The sequence below is a fragment of the Pseudophryne corroboree genome, chromosome 1, assembly GCF_028390025.1.
Source record: "Pseudophryne corroboree isolate aPseCor3 chromosome 1, aPseCor3.hap2, whole genome shotgun sequence".
In the NCBI taxonomy this organism is placed as follows: domain Eukaryota; kingdom Metazoa; phylum Chordata; class Amphibia; order Anura; family Myobatrachidae; genus Pseudophryne; species Pseudophryne corroboree.
This window is the reverse complement of record NC_086444.1, coordinates 1,044,960,132-1,044,981,797: the sequence shown is the minus strand read 5'-3', so window position 1 is coordinate 1,044,981,797 and position 21,666 is coordinate 1,044,960,132. Positions and strand designations below refer to the sequence as shown.

Genomic DNA, 21,666 nt, shown 5'->3' with positions numbered 1-21,666 from the left:
CCCCTTTTATTTAGGTGGGATCGGGCATTTACCATCCTGTCATCTGAAACCTGCACCCTCCCTTTGGTTAGGAGGGATTGGGTTAGTAAAAGCATAAAATAAAAATAAAATAAATAAATCTTCATGGGAGCAGGAGCTCCCTTCAGTGCCTGTTACCTCCTAGGCACAATTTTTCAAACTGAGGGAGGAGGGATGTGAAGGGGGAGGAGCCGGCTGTGCAGACAATGCTAATTTTAGATTGTGCCACACCTCCAGTTGCAAGCTTCACACCCCTAATGTCTAATGGAATGCTCCAGTGTCCCCTAGTGGATGAAAGAGAAAATGTGTGTGCTCACAAGATATTGCATTCCACTGTACATTAAGTCACTGATTATCCTGTTAAAAAGGCTGTACACAACTTTTAAAAAAAAATCTTTTCTTTAATGCAATGTCAGCAAAATAATAAAAACAAAACACACAGGCAAGAAAACAATTTACAATAACTAAAATCAGATATTGATGTGTTTTGATTCCCGTTTTTATTTGCAGTATCTGTCAGCTTTCAATTTTGATCTCCTGTAAGATACAAAAAATAGTATTAAATTTAATTTACCTGGAGGATGCTAAAATATTTTAACAGACACTAAGTTAGTCCACTTGCAACCTGAGTCAACGCTAAGCCTGCCACACTGATGTCCTGGTCCAAAGTTAGTCGTCGATATGAACCATTCATCAAAAAACATTTCCAGGTACTGATGAAGAAGCGGGATAGTGGCAGTGATTACTCTCCCCTTATACTGAGGGCACAATGGTGGTACTCAACCACACACGGGGCAGATGTATTAATCTGGAAAAGGAATAAGGAAGTGATAAACCAGTGATATGTGCAAGGTGATAAAGGCACCAGCCAATCAGATCGTAACTGTTAATTTACATATTGGAGCCGACTGGCTGGTGCCTTTATCACCTTGCACATATCACTGGTTTATCACTTCAATATGCCTTCTCCAAGTTAATACATCTACCCCACAGTCTGTGAATGCTTTGGGGGGTAAATTTACTAAAGTTTCTAAATATGAAAAGTGGTGATGTGGCCCATAGCAACCAATCATATAATGTCTGTCATTTTTTAGCATGCAATAGAAAAATTAAAGACTGAATGGTTGCTATGGGCAACATCACCACTTTTCTTTTCTAGAAACTTTAGTAAATTTACCCCTTTGTGTCTAAGTAGCACCCGGAGCAGTGGTCAGTAACAGAAAGGTACTGAGTGTAAGAACTCCCAGAACAAATGCATAAACCCCTCAGCCTTACAGGGCTGCACAGACTGAGACCATTCTGTTACAGGATTTCTACAGTTTATTTAGATGTAAAATATTCAACATACATTAACACCTGTTGTTAGCAAATATAGTGGGCAATCCCCGGATCGGGATCGCTGGGATCCCGGGATTTTGGCCAAAATTGGCCGTGATTCAATCCTGGGATTGGGGCTTCCAATCCTGGGGATTTCGGGATTAGGAAACGCCTTTGATTTTTCAATGCCAGGCAGCGCTGAGTGTCCTCAGGAGGCTCAGACACTGCCCGGCTCCCCCCTGCTCACCTCCCCCTGCTCCCGCCTGTGCGCAGCGGCGGGAGGCTACCTGCACAGAGTGACCTCTGACTTCACATCACGCTGCGCAGACAGCCGCACACCGCCCGCCACTCGGACCTCAACACCGACATGCAACTCTGAAGTAGGTGGGCCCACCTTCCCACCCGGTCAGATAGGTATGTTATTATGTGGTCTGAGAAGGGCGGGAAAGTGTAGGATAGTGGCGAACATTGCAAGGGAACCAATCCCGGGATTGATAATTTTTCAATCCCGATTCCCGGGATTAAAAAAATGGCCCAGGATTGGCCTTTCTATAAGCAAATCTACACAATTTCATCCAGAATGGGAAATTATTTTAATTGAGATATTTAAATGCTTTGAACAAAGAAAATAATAAATTGACTACTTGTAAAAGTAGATAAACTAATAAGACCAGTTAGAGTCACACAACCATATAAAAAAAAGAGCTCTGGGGTTTGGTCTAAGCAGCACAAAGATGGTCATGTGACCAGTTACCATAGGCAGAAATAGATCATGTTGATTAGACAACCTAAACAAAGCCCACACTGTAAAAATAAGTGTTAGAGGTATCAGATAAAATTGGGTCATGTCACACTAACGTATACCACTTTAAGTAAAGAATTGCACAGTATAGGAGGGATGTCATGGCATCCGAGTTTCCGCGTTTTTTTACACAGGTTCTGTGGCTGATTAAAGCCAGGTGAAATGCAGGCTTGAATTCAGCCAGCCATAGAACCTGTATAATTCATGAGAATCCCAGTTTAAAGGGATATAAGAGTTATGGAAGACTTACTGTCGATAACTCTATTTCTCTGAAGTCCACAGTATCCTCAGGATAACATTGGCATATGAGGTAGCATCAGCTGATTGGCACCAATCGATCAAAGCTTTCGGCCTCCCAGAATGTAACGGTCCAGTCTCCTTTATCCTCGCCTCCTGGCTCAGGCAAATCAGTTATTTTCCAAAGCTCAAGGCAGGAGCATCATAAAGAGCCCTAATCAGGCGACAAGAACACATACACACACTTCCACATAAAAGGGAAGAGGTTAGTATGTGTAAGGATCCTCAAATCAGGTGTGTCAGGGTGGGATCCCTGTGGATACTGTGGACTTCGGAGAAATAGAGTTATCGACAGTAGGTCTACCATAACTACTTATTTCTCCTGCAGGGTCCACAGGTGTATCCACAGGATAACATTGGGATGTCCCAAAGGAATTTAGTGGAGGGGACGCTCCTGATTGGACAGGAGCATCCTTTGCCCGAATGCAGCGTCGTGAGAGGCAAAGGTATGAAAGGCATTATGTCTAATGAATGTTTTAATGGAAGACCATGTGGCTGCCTTAAGGGGGGTACTCACGGAGCGATCGCTGCTTAAAATCTAAGCAATCTGACTAGATTGCTTAGATTTTAAGCACGATCGCTCCGTGTGTAGCCCCCTCAGCGATAGCGATGCGCAGCCCCGTGCATCGCTATCGCTGCTGCTAGATTGGCCTGCATGCAGGCCAATCTAGCGGGTCGCTCACTTCACCGGCTGGGTGAAGTGAGCGGCCCCCCCGTCTCCCCCCGCACGCTCAGCACAGATCAGGCTGTGCTGAGTGCCGGGAGAGATGTGTGCTGAGCGGTTCGCTCAGCACACATCTCTCTGACATCGCCCAGTGAGTACTGGCCTTTACATATCTGTTCAGCTGAAGCACCACGTTGTGCTGCCTATGAAGGACCTACCTTATGAGTAGAATGAGCAGAGACAATAGATGGAACAGGGAGATCAGCCTGAGAATATGCTTCTGAAATGGCCATCCGAAGCCATCTCGCCAGTGTCTGCTTGTCAGCAGGCCATCCTTTCTTGTGAAATCCATAGAGAACGAAGAGAGTGTCTGTCTTTCTGATGGCACTGGTACAATCCACGTAAGGCACGGACTATGTCCAAAGATGCATCTCCCGCAGAAAGGTCCAGCCCTTGGAAAGCCAGAACTACAATTTCTTCGTTAAGGTGGAACTTGGAGATCACCTTAGGAAGATATACAGATTTGGTTCTAAGAACTGCTTTAGCTGGAAGAAAAATCAGAAAAGGAGGGAGACATACACAATGCCCCTAAATCCTAAATCTGACACTCTTCTAGCTGAAGCCCAGTAGAAAGAGAACTTTAGCGGTCAACCATTTAAGATTAACTTGACTCAGTGGCTCAAATGGAGCAATTTGAAGCGCCTTTTGGACTAAATGTACTGTAGATACCAAGGAGCTGTAGGAGCAACAAAAGGCGATTGAATGTTAAGTATTCCTTGGAAAGAGGCGTGAACATCGTGTAGGTTAGCAATTTTCTTTTGAAACCATACAGTCAACGCCGACAACTCAACTCTCAAAGAAGACACACGGAGACCTTTGTCCATTCCTGCCTGAAGGAATGCTAGGACTCTAGAAACTCTAAAAGACCTAGGGTCAAGATTCCTGGAACTGCACCACTAAATATATGCATGCCATATCTGGTAATAAACGAGAGCCGAGGATGGTTTCCTTTCTCTAAACATTGTTCGAATTACCTGTTGTGAAAACCCTTTTGTTTTCAGGATGGATGTCTCAAGAGCCACACCGTCAAAGACAGCCGATCCAGGTGCTTGTAATGACAAGGACCCTGAGATAGTAGATCTGGATGTTGAGGCAGTAGAAACAGAGTCTCTACAACCAGCCTCTGCAGATCTGTGTATCAATGTCTTCTGGGCCATGCCGGAGCTATTGGTATCATAGCGCCCTTTCCTTGTTTGACCTTTCCGAATCACCCTGGGCAATAGGGCGGTTGGTGGAAACACATAGGCTAAATTAAAGTCCCATCTCACTGACAGAGCATCCACGAAGATTGCTTTGGGATCCCTGGTCCTAAACCTGTATGCGGAAACTGTTGTTCTGACGAGGAGCCATGAGGTCTATCTCTGGCAGCCCCACTTGTTCACCAGAATCTGGAAGACGTCTGGGTGTAAAGCCCATTCGTTTGCATGAATGGCGTGCCAACTGAGAAAATCCGCTTCCCAGTTTAGGACTCCTGGAACAAACACTACGGACAAGGCCGGATGACGAAGTTCTGCCCACCTTAACGTGCGGCTTACCTCCTTCGTTGCCTTTAGGCTGCGAGTCCCTCCCTGATGATTGAGGTACGCTACTAATGTCGCATTGTCCGAGCGAATCTGAACCGGTTTTCCTTGAAGTATGTCCTTTGCCTGAGTGAGTACCATACATATGGCCCAAAGTTCCAATATATTTATCGGCATGCAACTGTTTTCTTTGGTCCACTGCCCCTGGAAGCAGCACTTTTCTGACACTGCTACCCATCCCTGAAGGCTGGCATCCATTGTCAGCACCTCCTGCCCCGAGATCCAAAAGGGTCGCCCTTTGTCCAGATGGGATGTCTGCAGCCACCAGGCTAATGACCTCCGTACTTCCTGAGGAAGGACCATAGTCAGTTTTTATCATCTGATATAGTCCATTCCAATTGGAAAGAATCAGACATTGAAGAGGCCTCGAGTGGAATTGACCATATTCCACCATATCAAATGTTGACACCATAGATCCCATCACTCGCATTGCTGCATGAATGGATACTCTTTGACTATGTAGTAGCTCCTAAATCCTTGTCTGTATTGTGGATATTTTGTTCAGAGGTAGAAAAACTCCCTGAAGCCTGGAATCCAATACAGCCCCCAGGTGCGTCATGCATTGTGACAGAACCAGGGATGACTTCGCCCAATTTATGAGCCAGCTGTGACTTTGTAAACAGGCTATTGTCAGTTGCAGATAGCACTGGAAAGTTTCCTGGGATTGAGCCAGGATTAACAGGTCATCCAGTTATGGGAAAATTCTTATCCCCCTGACGATGGAGATAAACCGCCATCACCACCATAATTTTGGTAAACACTCTTGGAGCTGTAGCCAGTCCAAATGGTAGGGCCCGAAACTGAAAATGTTGCCGGAGTATAGCAAACATGAGATAGCACTGATGAAACAGTGCTATAGGTACATGCAGGTAAGCATCCTGGATTATCTAGGGATACCATAAAATCCCCCCGTCTCCATGGCCAAGATAATGGAACGTAAAGTCTCCATATGAAACGGAGGCATCCAAATGTATTTGTTCAGAGCTTTGAGAATGGGCCGGTATGACCCATTTGTTTTCTGTACTAGAAACAGGTTGGAATAGAAACCTTGTCCCTGCTATGCGGGAGGGACCAGTACTATCACAACCGATTGTACCAACTTCTGAACTTCCTCCTGTAAAGCCCTGGCCTTCGTTTCCACTGAAGACGGGCTGGTACAAAAAAATCTTTGCGGAGGGTGTATCTTGAAGGCAAATGTATATCCGTGAGATACCGCTTCTTGCACCCAGGCATCTTTGGTGGACTGCTGCCAGGTCTGTGCAAATAAAGAAGTCGGCCTCCCACCCTGGGGTCCCCCAGGTGGAGGCCCATGCCATCAAGCTGATGGTTTATCTTCTAGTTTGAAAGAAGGCCCTCTGGTAGCCCAATGCTTTTTAGTCTTTCCAGACTAATACGATTGGGACGGTTTGCCATAACCCTTTCCTTTCACTTTTCCTTGGGTCTGAAAGGACTGAATAGCTGGAAACCTAGGTTTAGACTTATAGGTAGAAGAAAACTTCACTTTCTTAGAGTTTGCTTCTGACTCCAGAATGTTGTTTCATTCTTTACCAAAAAGAATATCTCGGGTAAAAGGCAAAGACTCTAATACCTTTTAGGACTCTGAGTCAGCCTTCCATGTACGTAACCAGACAGCTCTGTGTGCTGCTACTGCTGAGGCTGATGCCCGAGAAGCTACTATACCTATATCCAAGGCTGCTTCTTCCACAAAGACAGCTGCTTGTTTAATATGTGCAATATGGGACTTGTGTTCTCTAGACGCCAATGAAAGGTAGTCTTCCAATGCATCAGCCAAGGCCACCACTGCTTTTGCCATCAAGGCTGAAGCCATGGTCGGCCTCGCCATTGCCCCTGATAAGGAAAAAAATAAGAATTTACTTACCGATAATTCTATTTCTCGGAGTCCGTAGTGGATGCTGGGGTTCCTGAAAGGACCATGGGGAATAGCGGCTCCGCAGGAGACAGGGCACAAAAGTAAAGCTTTCCGATCAGGTGGTGTGCACTGGCTCCTCCCCCTATGACCCTCCTCCAAGCCAGTTAGGTACTGTGCCCGGACGAGCGTACACAATAAGGGAGGAATTTTGAATCCCGGGTAAGACTCATACCAGCCACACCAATCACACCGTACAACTTGTGATCTAAACCCAGTTAACAGTATGATAACAGCGGAGCCTCTGAAAAGATGGCTCACAACAATAATAACCCGATTTTTGTAACTATGTACAAGTATTGCAGATAATCCGCACTTGGGATGGGCGCCCAGCATCCACTACGGACTCCGAGAAATAGAATTATCGGTAAGTAAATTCTTATTTTCTCTATCGTCCTAGTGGATGCTGGGGTTCCTGAAAGGACCATGGGGATTATACCAAAGCTCCCAAACGGGCGGGAGAGTGCGGATGACTCTGCAGCACCGAATGAGAGAACTCCAGGTCCTCCTTAGCCAGGGTATCAAATTTGTAGGATTTTACAAACGTGTTTGCCCCTGACTAAATAACCGCTCGGCAAAGTAGTAAAGCCGAGACCCCTCGGGCAGCCGCCCAAGATGAGCCCACCTTCCTTGTGGAATGGGCATTTACATATTTTGGCTGTGGCAGGCCTGCCACAGAATGTGCAAGCTGAATTGTATTACACATCCAACTAGCAATAGTCTGCTTAAAAGCAAGAGCACCCAGTTTGTTGGGTGCATACAGGATAACAGCAAGTCAGTTTTCCTGACTCCAGCCGTCCTGGAACCTATATTTTCAGGGCCCTGACAACATCTAGCAACTTGGAGTCCTCCAAGTCCCTAGTAGGTGCAAGGCACCACAATAAGCTGGTTCAGGTGAAACACTGACACCACCTTAGGGAGAGAACTGGGGACGAGTCCGCAGCTCTGCCCTGTCCGAATGGACAAACAAATATGGGCTTTTTTGAGAAAAAAACCACCAATTTGACACTCGCCTGGTCCAGGCCAGGGCCAAGAACATGGTCACTTTTCATGTGAGATGCTTCAAATCCACAGATTTGACTGATTTTAAACCAATGTGATTTGAAGAATCCCAGAACTACGTTGAGATCCCACAGTGCCACTGGAGGCACAAAAGAGGGTTGTATATGCAATACTCCCTTGACAAAGTTCTGGACTTCAGGAACTGAAGCCAATTCTTTCTGGAAGAAAATTGACAGGGCCGAAATTTGAACCTTAATGGACCCCAATTTGAGGCCCATAGACACTCCTGTTTGCAGGAAATGCAGGAATCGACCGAGTTGAAATTTCTTTGTGGGGCCTTCCTGGCCTCACACCACGCAACATATTTTCGCCACATGTGGTGATAATGTTGTGCGGTCACCTCCTTTCTGGCTTTGACCAGGGTAGGAATGACCTCTTCCGGAATGCCTTTTTCCCTTAGGATCCGGCGTTCCACCGCCATGCCAACAAACGCAGCTGCGGTAAGTCTTGGAACAGACATGGTACTTGCTGAAGCAAGTCCCTTCTTAGCGGCAGAGGCCATAAGACCTCTGTAAACATCTCTTGAAGTTCCGGGTACCAAGTCCTTCTTGGCCAATCCGGAGCCATGAGTATAGTTCTTACTCCTCTACGTCTTATAATTCTCAGCACCTTAGGTATGAGAAGCAGAGGAGGGAACACATACACCGACTGGTACACCCACGGTGTTACCAGAACGTCCACAGCTATTGCCTGAGGGTCTCTTGACCTGGCGCAATACCTGTCCCGTTTTTTGTTCAGACGGGACGCCATCATGTCCACCTTTGGTATTTCCCAACGGTTTACAATCATGTGGAAAAAACTTCCCGATGAAGTTTCCACTCTCCCGGGTGGAGGTCGTGCCTGCTGAGGAAGTCTGCTTCCCAGTTTCAATTCCCGGGATGAAACACTGCTGACAGTGCTATCACATGATTTTCCGCCCAGCGAAAAGTCCTTGCAGTTTTTGCCATTGCCCTCCTGCTTCTTGTGTCGCCCTGTCTGTTTACGTGGGCGACTGCCGTGATGTTTTTCCCACTGGATCAATACCGGCTGACCTTGAAGCAGAGGTCTTGCTAAGCTTAGAGCATTATAAATTTACCCTTAGCTCCAGTATATTTATGTGGAGAAAAGTCTCCAGACTTGATCACACTCCCTGGAAATTTTTTCCTTGTGTGACTGCTCCCCAGCCTCTCGGGCTGGGCTCCGTGGTCACCAGCATCCAATCCTGAATGCCGAATCTGCGGCCCTCTAGAAGATGAGCACTCTATAACCACCACAGGAGAGACACCCTTGTCCTTGGATATAGGGTTATCCGCTGATGCATCTGAAGATGCGATCCGGACCATTTGTCCAGCAGATCCCACTGAAAAGTTCTTGCGTGAAATCTGCCGAATGGAATTGCTTCGTAGGAAGCCACCATTTTCTACCAGGACCCTTGTGCAATGATGCACTGTTTTTAGGAGGTTCCTGACTAGCTCGGATAACTCCCTGGCTTTCTCTTTCGGGAGAAACACCTTTTTCTGGACTGTGTCCAGAATCATCCCTAGGCACAGCAGACGTGTCGTCGGGATCAGCTGCGATTTTGGAATATTTAGAATCCACCCGTGCTGTTGTAGCAGTATCCGAGATAGTGCTACTCCTACCTCCAACTGTTCCCTGGACTATGCCCTTATCAGGAGATCGTCCAAGTAAGGGATAATTAAGACGCCTTTTCTTCGAAGAAGAATCATCATTTCGGCCATTACCTTAGTAAAGACCCGGGGTGCCGTGGACAATCCAAACGGCAGCGTCTGAAACTGATAGTGACAGTTCTGCACCACGAACCTGAGGTACCCTTAGTGAGAAGGGCAAATTTGGGACATAGAGGTAAGCATCCCTGATGTCCCGGGACACTATATAGTCCCCTTCTTCCTGTTCGTTATCACTGCTCTGAGTGACTCCATCTTGATTTGAACCTTTGTAAGTGTTCAAAAATTTTTTAGATTTAGAATAAGTCTCACCTAGCCTTCTGGCTTCAGTACCACAATATAGTGTGGAATAATACCCCTTTTCTTGTAGTAGGAGGGGTAATTTAATTATCACCTGCTGGGAATACAGCTTGTGAATTTTTTCCCATACTGCCTCCTTGTCGGAGGGAGACCTTGGTAAAGCAGACTTCAGGAGCCTGCGAAGGGGAAACGTCTCGACATTCCAATCTGTACCCCTGGGATACTACTTGTAGGATCCAGGGGTCCTGTACGGTCTCAGCGCCATGCTGAGAACTTGTCAGAAGCGGTGGAACGCTTCTGTTCCTGGGAATGGGCTGCCTGCTGCAGTCTTCTTCCCTTTCCTCTATCCCTGGGCAGATATGATCTTATAGGGACGAAAGGACTGAGGCTGAAAAGACGGTGTCTTTTTCTGCAGAGATGTGACTTAGGGTAAAAACGGTGGATTTTCCAGCAGTTGCCGTGGCCACCAGGTCCGATGGACCGACCCCAAATAACTCCTCTTCCTTTATACGGCAATACACCTTTGTGCCGTTTGGAATCTGCATCACCTGACCACTGTCGTGTCCATAACATCTTTTGGCAGTTATGGACATCGCATTTACTCTTGATGCCAGAGTGCAAATATCCCTCTGTGCATCTCGCATATATAGAAATGCATCCTTTAAATGCTCTATAGTCAATAAAATACTGTCCCTGTCAAGGGTATCAATATTTTTAGTCAGGGAATCCGACCAAGCCACCCCAGCTCTGCACATCCAGGCTGAGGCGATCGCTGGTCGCAGTATAACACCAGTATATGTGTATATACTTTTTATTATATTTTCCAGCCTCCTGTCAGCTGGTCCTTGAGGACGGCCCTATCTATAGACGGTACCGCCACTTGTTTTGATAAGCGTGTGAGCGCCTTATCCACCCTAAGGGGTGTTTCCCAACGCGCCCTAACTTCTGGCGGGAAAGGGTATACCGCCCATAATTTTCTATCGGGGGGAACCCACGCATCATCACACACTTTATTTAATTTATCTGATTCAGGAAAAACTATGGTAGTTTTTTCACATCCCACATAATACCCTCTTTTGTGGTACTTGTAGTATCAGAAATATGTAACACCTCCTTCATTGCCTTTAACGTGTGGCCCTAATAAGGAATACGTTTGTTTATTCACCGTCGACACTGGATTCAGTGTCCCTGTCTGTGTCTGTGTCGACCGACTAAAGTAAACGGGCGTTTTAAAAACCCCTGACGGTGTTTTTGAGACGTCTGGACCGGTACTAATTGTTTGTCGGCCGTCTCATGTCGTCAACCGACCTTGCAGCGTGTTGACATTATCACGTAATTCCCTAAATAAGCCATCCATTCCGGTGTCGACTCCCTAGAGAGTGACATCACCATTACAGGCAATTGCTCCGCCTCCTCACCAACATCGTCCTCCTACATGTCGACACACACGTACCGACACACAGCACACACACAGGGAATGCTCTGATAGAGGACAGGACCCACTAGCCCTTTGGAGAGACAGAGGGAGAGTTTGCCAGCACACACCAAAAACGCTATAATTATATAGGGACAACCTTATATAAGTGTTTTCCCTTATAGCATCTTTTTTATATATTTCTAACGCCAAATTAGTGCCCCCCCCTCTCTGTTTTAACCCTGTTTCTGTAGTGCAGTGCAGGGGAGAGCCTGGGAGCCTTCCCTCCAGCCTTTCTGTGAGGGAAAATGGCGCTGTGTGCTGAGGAGATAGGCCCCGCCCCTTTTTCGGCGGCCTCGTCTCCCGCTCTTAACGGATTCTGGCAGGGGTTAAATATCTCCATATAGCCTCCGGAGGCTATATGTGAGGTATTTTTAGCCAAAATAGGTTTTCATTTGCCTCCCAGGGCGCCCCCCTCCCAGCGCCCTGCACCCTCAGTGACTGCCGTGTGAAGTGTGCTGAGAGGAAAATGGCGCACAGCTGCAGTGCTGTGCGCTACCTTTAGAAGACTGAGGAGTCTTCTGCCGCCGATTCTGGACCTCTTCTTATTTCAGCATCTGCAAGGGGGCCGGCGGCAAGGCTCCGGTGACCATCCAGGCTGTACCTGTGATCGTCCCTCTGGAGCTGATGTCCAGTAGCCAAGAAGCCAATCCATCCTGCACGCAGGTGAGTTCACTTCTTCTCCCCTAAGTCCCTCGTTGCAGTGATCCTGTTGCCAGCAGGACTCACTGTAAAATAAAAAACCTAAGCTAAACTTTTCTAAGCAGCTTTTTAGGAGAGCCACCTAGATTGCACCCTTCTCGGCCGGGCACAAAAATCTAACTGGCTTGGAGGAGGGTCATAGGGGGAGGAGCCAGTGCACACCACCTGATCGGAAAGCTTTACTTTTGTGCCCTGTCTCCTGCGGAGCCGCTATTCCCCATGGTCCTTTCAGGAACCCCAGCATCCACTAGGACGATAGAGAAACTGTTTTTAGAAAACCATTAATGTTCCTATCCATTACATCATTTAATGATGTTGAAGGCAAGGATAATGTAGATTTACGCACCAACCGAATCACATGTGTATCTACTTTGGAAGCAACCTCCCTTTTTAAACAATCCCCAGCTGGAAGCGGATAATGAGAACCCCATTTTTTAGGAATTCTGAACTTCTTACTGGGTGTGACCCAAGCCTCTTGCATGATTTCCATCAGCTGCTCTGACTCCGGAAATTCAGTTCTGACCATTTTTGGACGTTTAAACACAAGTGCCTTGGATTTTAACAGAGGCTCTGCTGCCTCCTCTAAGCATAGAATGGCTTTTATAGCATTAATTAGCTCAGGTATATCTACCAAGCTGGGACCTTCATCCTCATCTCTGTATGCAGATCCAGAATGTGAGGAATCATCCACCGAAGTGTCCCCTTCCGAAACATGTATAGACTGTGAAGATGTTTCATGTCTGTGTGATTTAATTTCCACAGACCAAGCAATCAGTCACCTTGTTATACATTAGCAATATGAGCACATATTCAACTACAGATACATTTCAGGTATGTAGGAAAAACATTTCTGCATTACCTTATATAGGACTTTTAACGTATTCAGTCGCACAGCAAAAGAAACATCAGTAAGACTCATATGCATAAGGCACTTACACAACTAAGTAGGTTGAGACTCAGCGTTGTACCAGCTGCCACAGGAGAGCGGTATACAGGGAGACTTAACCCCGCTTCAAGGATCGATCAATACGCGAGCAAATGCTGAGTGGATTCAGACGTGAACACAGACGCCCAAGTGAACACATATGTTATTAGTGAACACAGATGTCCAAGTGAACACAGACGCACCAGTGACACAGCCGCCTGTGTTGCGACTGGGTCAGTTAGCTATTTAGCATCTCAGATGGAAGCAGGAAATCAGTTCATGGCGGGAAACTCAGAGAAAACTGGTCATGAACCGGGGGGTAAGGGTGACCAGGGGAGTGACTTACTGCCCACTGCTGACATCAATCTCAAGGATCGCGGCCTCACATTAATCCCTGGAACCTATGATCCCTGAGGCCTAGCCCTGGTGCACCTGAGGTGGCAGCTGCGTCGGTGACTGTTCGATAGTCTCCTCCTGAAAACAGTGCGGCTGTGTCTCGCGTCTTACCCGCTAAGCGTAACCGACGCTTTACCTTCTTCACCTTGCTCCGGCCACAGCATGGTAATGTCAGCAAGACTAGCTAGTACATACTCACTGACGCCCACTGAAACAGCACTGTACACGTAGGTAAGCATTGTTGTGACCTAGTGTACACGTAGGTAAGCACTGTTGTGACCTGGTGGAGAGTTGTTGGAGCGACTCTTTCTAATGTGCGTATAAGCCGCTTTTTAGAAAAATCGCTCAAAGAGAAGGCTATAAAAATAAAATAAAAAGCTTATGGCTGCAAAAAACAGCAGCCCCATGACCGTGGTCTGGCTCCTGCCGCACCAAACAAAAAACTGAGTTGCCTGAGCCAGGAGGCGAGGATATAGGAGACTGGCCCGTTGCATTCTGCTTTGATCGATTGGTGCCAATCTGCTAACGATACCTCATATCCCAATGTTATCCTGTGGATACAACTGTGGACCCAGCAGGAGAAAGTATAGTAAGTCTAGATACAGTGCACAAACACTGTGAATGATACTTAAATCCTTTTCTGTGCAGGAAGGCAGAATAACCATAATCTGCATAGTGTGAGAAATACCAAGCTATGGAAAAGGCAAAAGATAACTAAAGCGGCTATAGCCAAATTACCTGAGATTGAGAACATACAGATAGGATCAACCACATGGTTTGCTTTGATAAAAAAATGGAACATTTCAAATACTCAAACTTTTTACCGCCTCCGATTTACCTGTCCAGAAGTGTTTCATGAAAACTTCCTTCTTTCCTGGCTTTTTTAAGAACCTTGTGGTCTTCCTGGCTCACTTTCATCTTACGGTCCTGAAAACTTTGAAATTTCTTGCTGGAAAACAACAATGACTATCAGACACAGATGAAGCCTTGGAGGTGAGAATGGGATGTGGATATAAATAAGAAGCTGAAGCAGACAGTTACTGGCAGTGTAGAGAAAGAAATGCTGAGTGAGACGTAGACTTTATAGAGGAGGGTGAGCAGTGTGAACTGAATTCTGCAGGCAACAGGAAGCCAGCGTAGAGACCATCATAGTGGTGATGCAGAAGTCAAGCTATAGTAGAGGAAAATCAGTCTTGATGGGGCACTTAGAGAGATGGGTGTGAGAGAGACCAGACAAGAGGATGGTTCAGTAGTTGAGGTGGGAAATAATAAGAAACTAGGAAAAAAGTTTCGACAGCATCAAGGGTTAAAAATAGTGATGTTTCTAAAGTGGGAGTGACAGCATTGGAATAGAGAAAGATCTCAAGACACAAATAACGGTGAGTTTTGCTTTGTTCAGTGAATGATACGTGGGTTGGCTTTTAGACTCTAAAAGGTGGAAAGATGATGAGCTCTGGGTAGCACTAAGAGTAGAACATTGACGAAACATAGTTAAACACACAAGAAAGGATAGAATGGGAGAGGAGTGAGGAGAGGTACAGTTTGGTCTTACTGGAATGTAAGTGGCACTGGAAAATTTACCAAGAGAGGAGGAGGAGAGAAGAGGACTGATGCAGAGCCTTATGATAACCCAACGTGTAGATGAGCTGGAGGCAGAAACAAAGAAGGTGCCGCTGATGAGATAGAAAGTGAATCAGGAGAGGACAAAGTATAAAGAGTGTGCATAATGAAAGAGGAGTGAATGGTGCAGAAAACATCAGTGATGTCCAGGAGGAGGACCTTGGAGAAGTGACCCACAGACTTAGCACAGAGAATACTGATGGCAAGTAGTGTAGGAGAAATTAAAAGTGAAGTTTCAGCACAGTCCTAAGAATATACAAGTTACAGTGCATACTCACACATAGTTAAATTCACACTGTTTAACATTGCCCCTATCTTCATCAGGAATATCATCTTTTCTGTTTGATTCTATTTCTGCGCAGCATCGAATCTGCAATGAGGAATGCACATTACAATCAATGCCTAGTACAGGTCTGAATTTTTAGTAATTCCTCAATTCAAACCTTCAGGCATGATCTTTATTTATAAACACAGCTCAATGTCCATAGATACATTTTTGTCCAATTTCTTCCCATTCAGTATGTGTTTAGAGGGGAAGCGGTTACAATTGTAACCGCTAGTCGGGATCATGGCTGTCAGAATGACGCTGGAATTGACTAGCGGTGAAATGTTGCCGGCGGAATTCTGGCGCCACATGCTTTTCTCCCTCTGTTGGTGTCCACGACACCCATAGAGGGAGAATAGAACCTGTGGCGAGCAAAGCGAGCCACCGTGCCAGCAACGTGGCGAGCGCAGAGAGCCCACAAGGGGTTTTCTAGTACTTGCCCTACTGCCGGCATACTGATGGCTGGGATCCAGGTCGCTGGTATTTCATACTGAACCCGTTTAGAGACTATGTTGTGAAAAATGATAAATGGCGCAAATCCCTAAAAAAAAAATATAGGATTTTAATACCTACCGGTAAATCATTTTCTCTTAGTCCGTAGAGGATGCTGGGGACTCCAAAAGGCCCATGGGGTATAGACGGGATCCACAGGAGACATGGGCACTTTAAGACTTTAAATGGGTGTGAACTGGCTCCTCCCTCTATGCCCCTCCTCCAGACCTCAGTTATAGGAACTGTGCCCAGAGGAGACGGACATTTCGAGGAAAAGGATTTTGTTAAACTAAGGGTGAGATAAATACCAGCTCACACCCAAACACACACTGTACAACATGGCATTTAACTAAAACCAGTTAACAGCGTGAACCAAAAAGATCAGCAACAGGCTGACCTTTACCAAAACACAACCTTTGTGTAACATAAGCAATAACTATTTACAATTACTGCAAATAGAGTCCGCACTGGGACCAGTGGCGCACCCAGGGGGGGTTTCCGAGTACCCAGAAACCCCCTCCACAAAAAAAAAATATTATTTTTATTTTTAGCTGCATGAGTATTATTAATGACTGTCTAGCGTCCTCTGCAGCCTGCTGTCTTCCTAGTGGCACTTGCAAGTGCAATAAAAGTTTACTTTATTTTAATTATAGTACATATATATCCATGTGCATACATATATACACATGTATATACATACATACATATAAACACACACACACATATGATATATATATGCAAATCCTGCGTTTGCCACTGGGGACGGTGCCCCCAGCATCCTCTACGGACTAAGAGAAAAGGATTTACCGGTAGGTATTAAAATCCTATTTTCTCCTTCGTCCTAGAGGATGCTAGGGACTCCAAAAGGACCATGGGGTTTATACCAAAGCTCCAGACCAGGCGGGAGAGTGCGGATGACTCTGCAGCACCGATTCAGCAAACATGAGGTCCTCATCAGCCAGGCTATCAAACTTGTAGAATTTTGCAAAAGTGTTTGAACCCGACCAAGTAGCTGCTCGGCAAAGCTGTAATGCCGAGACGCCTCGGGCAGCCGCCCAAGATGAGCCCACCTTCCTAGTGGAATGGGCTTTCACCGATTTCGGTAACGCCAATCCAGCCGTAGAATGAGCCTGCTGAATTGTATTACAGATCCAGCGTGCAATAGTCTGCTTAGAAGCAGGAGCGCCGACCTTGTTGGCGCATACAGGACAAACAGCGCCTCTGTTTTCCTAACACGAGCCGTTCTGGCTACATAAATTTTCAAAGCTCTGACCACATCAAGAGACTTGGAATCCGCCAAGGCTTCAGTAGCCACAGGCACCACAATAGGTTGGTTCATGTGAAACGACGAAACCACCTTAGGCAGAAATTGTTGACGAGTTCTCAATTCCGCTCTATCCACATGAAAAAACAGATAGGGGCTTTTGTGAGACAAAGCCGCCAATTCGGACACCCGCCTTGCGGACGCCAAGGCCAACAGCATGACTACTTTCCAAGTGAGAAATTTCAACTCAACCTTTTGTAAAGGTTCAAACCAATGTGACGACCAATGTGACGTAAGGAACTGTAACACCACGTTAAGGTCCCACGGTGCCACTGGCGGCACAAACGGAGGTTGGATGTGCAGCACACCCTTCACAAACGTCTGTACTTCTGGAAGTGAGGCCAATTCCCTTTGAAAGAAAATTGATAAGGCCGAAACCTGCACTTTAATGGAGCCTAACTTCAGGCCCGCATCCACACATGCTTGCAAAAAGTGGAGAAAACGACCCATCTGAAATTCTTCCGTAGGAGCCTTCTTGGATTCACACCAAGACACATATTTTCTCCAAATACGGTGACAATGCTTCGCCATTACCTCCTTTCTAGCTTTAAGTAGAGTGGGGATGACTTCCCCGGGAATACCCTTTCTAGCTAGGATTTGGCGTTCAACTGCCATGCCGTCAAACTGCCGTCAAAAGTCCTGGAACACGCACGGCCCCTGCTGTAACAGGTCCTCTCTTAGAGGAAGAGGCCAGGGATCTCCTGTGAGTAATTCCTGAAGATCCGGATACCAGGCCCTCCGTGGCCAATCTGGAACAACGAGTATCGCCTGAACCCTTGTTCTTCTCATGATCCTTATCACCTTTGGGATGAGTGGAAGTGGAGGGAACACACAGACCGACTGAAACACCCACGGTGTCACCAGTGCGTCCACTGCTACTGCTTGAGGGTCCCTCGACCTGGAACAATATGTCTGAAGCTTCTTGTTGAGGCGAGACGCCATCATGTCTATTTGAGGAAGTCCCCAACGACTTGTCATTTCTGCAAAGACCTCTTGATGAAGACCCCACTCTTCTGGATGGAGATCGTGTCTGCTGAGGAAGTCTGCTTCCCAGTTGTCCACTCCTGGAATGAAGACCGCTGACAGAGCACTTGCATGTTTTTCCGCCCAGAGAAGAATCTTGGTGGCCACCGACATCGCCGCTCTGCTCTTTGTTCCGCCCTGGCGGTTTACGTGCGCCACTGCTGTAATGTTGTCCGACTGAATCAGGACGGGCAGGTCGCGAAGATGATGTTCCGCTTGCCGAAGGCAGTTGTAGATGGCCCTTAACTCCAGCATGTTTATGTGCAGACAAGCTTCCTGGCTTGACCATTTTCCCTGGAAATTTTGTCCCTGTGTGACTGCTCCCCAACCTCGGAGACTCGCGTCCGTTGTCACCAGAACCCAATCCTGGATCCCGAACCTGCGACCCTCTAGAAGGTGAGAACTTTGGAGCCACCACAGGAGAGAAACCCTGGCCCTGGGGGACAGGCTTATCTTCCGGTGCATGTGCAGATGGGACCTGGACCACTTGTCCAGCGGGTCCCACTGAAAAGTTCTTGCATGGAATCTGCCAAAAAGAATGGCCTCGTAGGCCGCCATCATTTTCCCCAGCACTCGAGTGCAGTGATGAATCAACACTCTTGGCGGTTTCAGAAGTTCCTTGACCATGTTCTGGAGTTCCTGAACCTTTCCAACGGGAGAAAGATACTCTGCCGTTCCGTGTCCAGAATCATGCCCAAAAACGACAGCCGAGTTGTCGGAATCAACTGCGACTTTGGTAAATTTAGGAGCCAGCCATGTTGTTGCAGCACCTTCAGGGAGAGCGCAACGCTTTTTAGTAACTGCTCCCTTGATCTCGCCTTTATCAGGAGATCGTTCAAGTATGGGATAATTGTGACCCCAGGCTTGCGCAGGTGCACCATCATTTCCGCCATTACTTTGGTGAAAATCCTCGGGGCCGTGGAAAGACCAAACAGCAACATCTGAAATTGGTAGTGACAATCCTGAACAGCGAACTTCAAGAACGCCTGATGAGGAGGATTTATGGGGACATGTAGGTATGCATCCTCTATGTCAACTGACACCATAAAATCCCCCCCCTCCAGACTGGAGACCACAGCTCGGAGAGATTCCATCTTGAATTTGCATCTTTTTAAATACAGGTTGAAGGATTTTAAATTCAGAATCGGTCTGACCGAGCCATCCGTCTTCGGGACCACGAACAGGGTTGAGTAAAACCCTTTCCCCTGTTGTAACGGGGGAACCGTGACAATGACTTGCTGTTGACACAGATTTTGTATTGCAGCCCACACTACCTCTCTCTCTGGGTGAGAAATTGGTAAGGCCGATTTGAAAAATCGGTGTGGAGGCACGTCTTGGAACTCCAGTTTGTATCCTTGGGTCACAATTTCCAGCACCCAAGGATCCAGGCCCGAGCGAACCCAGACTTGACCGAAGAGCTGAAGACGTGCCCCCACCGGTGCGGACTCCCGCAGAGGAGCCCCAGTGTCCTGCGGTGGATTTGGCAGAAGCCGGGGAGTAATTCTGCTCCTGGGAGCTTGCCACAGCCGGCGATCTTTTTCCTCTTCCCTTACCTCTGGCCGTGAGGAAGGAAGATCTACGTCCTTTCCTGAATTTATGAGACCGAAAGGACTGCATCTGGTATTGAGGCGTTTTCTTTTGCTGTGGAGGGACAAAAGGCAAAAAAGAAGACTTACCCGTGGTAGCTGTAGAAACCAGGTCCGCGAGGCCCTCACCAAACAAAACTTCACCTTTGAAGGGCAGAGCCTCCATAGCCTTTTTAGAGTCAGCATCACCATCCCATTGATGAGTCCACAATGCCATCCTAGCCGAGATTGCCATGGTATTTGCCCTTGATCCCAAGAGGCCAATATCTCTCACCGCCTCCCTTAGATATATCGCTGCGTCCCTGATATGACCCAGCGCCAAAAGCACGCTATCCCTATCCAGGGTGTCTATGTCAGATGACAAGTTATCTGCCCACCTTTCAATAGCGCTACTCACCCATGCCGATGCCACGGCCGGCTTGAGCAGCGTACCATAGTAACATAAATAGATTTTAAGGTAGTTTCCTGCTTACGATCCGCAGGATCCTTTAGGGCCGCTGTGTCAGGGGACGGTAGCGTCATCTTCTTGGATAAACGCGCCAGAGCTTTGTCCACCGTGGGTGAGGATTCCCACTGTAACCTATCCTAAGAGGGAAAAGGATACGCCATAGCAATTCTCCTGGGAATCTGCAGTCTCTTGTCAGGAGACTCCCAAGCTTTTTCAAAAAGAGCGTTCAGTTCATGAGAGGGAGGAAACATTACCTCAGGTTTCTTTACCTTAAACATACAGACCCTTGTGTCAGGGACAGTGGGGTCTTCTGTGATATGTAACACATCTTTAATTGCCACAATCATGTACTGAATACTCTTGGCCACCTTAGGATGTAACTTGGCATCATTATAGTCGACACTGGAGTCGGAATCCGTGTCGGTATCTGTGTCTGCTATCTGGGTAAATTAACATTTCTGTGACCCTGAGGGGGCCTGAGATTGTGACAAAACATCTCCCATGGATTGTCTCCATGCTTGGTTCTGAGACTCAGATTTGTCTAACCTCTTATGCAATAAAGCCACACTTGCATTTAAAACACTCCACATATCTACCCAATCAGCAGTCGGCGGTGCCGACAGAGTCACTCCCACATTCTGTCCAGCTCCCACACCAGCCTGCTCCTGCGAAGAGCCTCCAACCTCAGACATGTCGACACACGCGTACAGACACCCCCAAACACACTGGACTATAGGGGACAGACCCACAGTAAGGTCCTTCAGAGAGACAGAAAGGGAGTTTGCCAGCTCACACCCAGCGCCTCACTGGTCTGAAGGAATTAAATAATGCCCCAGACCTGTAAGCGCTTTTATACCAAGTAATCAACTCCATATTTTCGTGCCCCCCCCTCGTTTCGTGCACCCTGTCACTTGTCTACAGCAGTGAAGGGCCAGGAGCAGCGTCTCTGCAGCAAGCTGTGGAGAAAATGGTGCTGGTTAGAGCTGAAGGAGGAAGCCCAGTCCCAGACATGGCGCGCTTCGGTCCCGCTTTTATTTATACTGGCGGTGGTCTGTATACATTGCCTATGCAATGTATACTGTCATGCCAGTCTCAAAAGTGAGGTTTCATTGCTGCCCAGGGCACCCCCCCTGCGCCCTGCACCCATATAGTGCCGCTTGGGTGAGCGAGCAATGGTGCGCTGCGCGGTACCTCAGGAAGATTTGAAGTCTTCTGCCGCCTTTGAAGTCTTCTTGCTTCTACTACTCACCCGGCTTCTCTCTTCAGGCTCTGTGAGGGGGACAGTGGCGCGGCTCTGGGAACGAGCAGCTAGCCGCACCAAGTGATCAGACCCTCTGGAGCTAATGGTATCCAGTAGCCTAAGAAGCAGAGCCTTTGAACTCACAGAAGTAGGTCTGCTTCTCTCCCCTCAGTCCCACGAAGCAGGGAGCCTGTTGCCAGCAGTGCTCCCTGAAAATAATAAACCTAACAAAAGTATTTTTTAGAGAAACTCAGTAGAGCTCCCCTAGTGTGCAACCAGTCTCCTCTGGGCACAGAATCTAACTGAGGTCTGGAGGAGGGGCATAGAGGGAGGAGCCAGTTCACACCCATTTAACGTTTTAAAGTGCCCATGTCTCCTGCGGATCCCGTCTATACCCCATGGTCCTTTTGGAGTTCCCAG

The 21,666-nt window shown here is 47.2% G+C and overlaps 1 protein-coding gene across 2 annotated transcripts in view; it reads right to left on the bottom strand.

The window, feature by feature from the left end:
• Nucleotides 1-398: 398 nt before the first annotated feature.
• FRG1 (FSHD region gene 1) overlaps nucleotides 399-21,666 on the bottom strand; it is a 67,705-nt gene continuing 46,437 nt past the window's right edge. For both annotated transcript variants that reach the window (XM_063920812.1, XM_063920813.1), the window contains 3 exons: nucleotides 15,087-15,178; nucleotides 14,027-14,137; nucleotides 399-555 (listed from right to left, as the gene is read on the bottom strand). In XM_063920812.1, coding sequence (XP_063776882.1) covers nucleotides 519-555; nucleotides 14,027-14,137; nucleotides 15,087-15,178 — 240 coding nt within the window. In that variant the 3' untranslated portion in view covers nucleotides 399-518. The remainder of the gene's footprint in view (nucleotides 556-14,026; nucleotides 14,138-15,086; nucleotides 15,179-21,666) is intronic.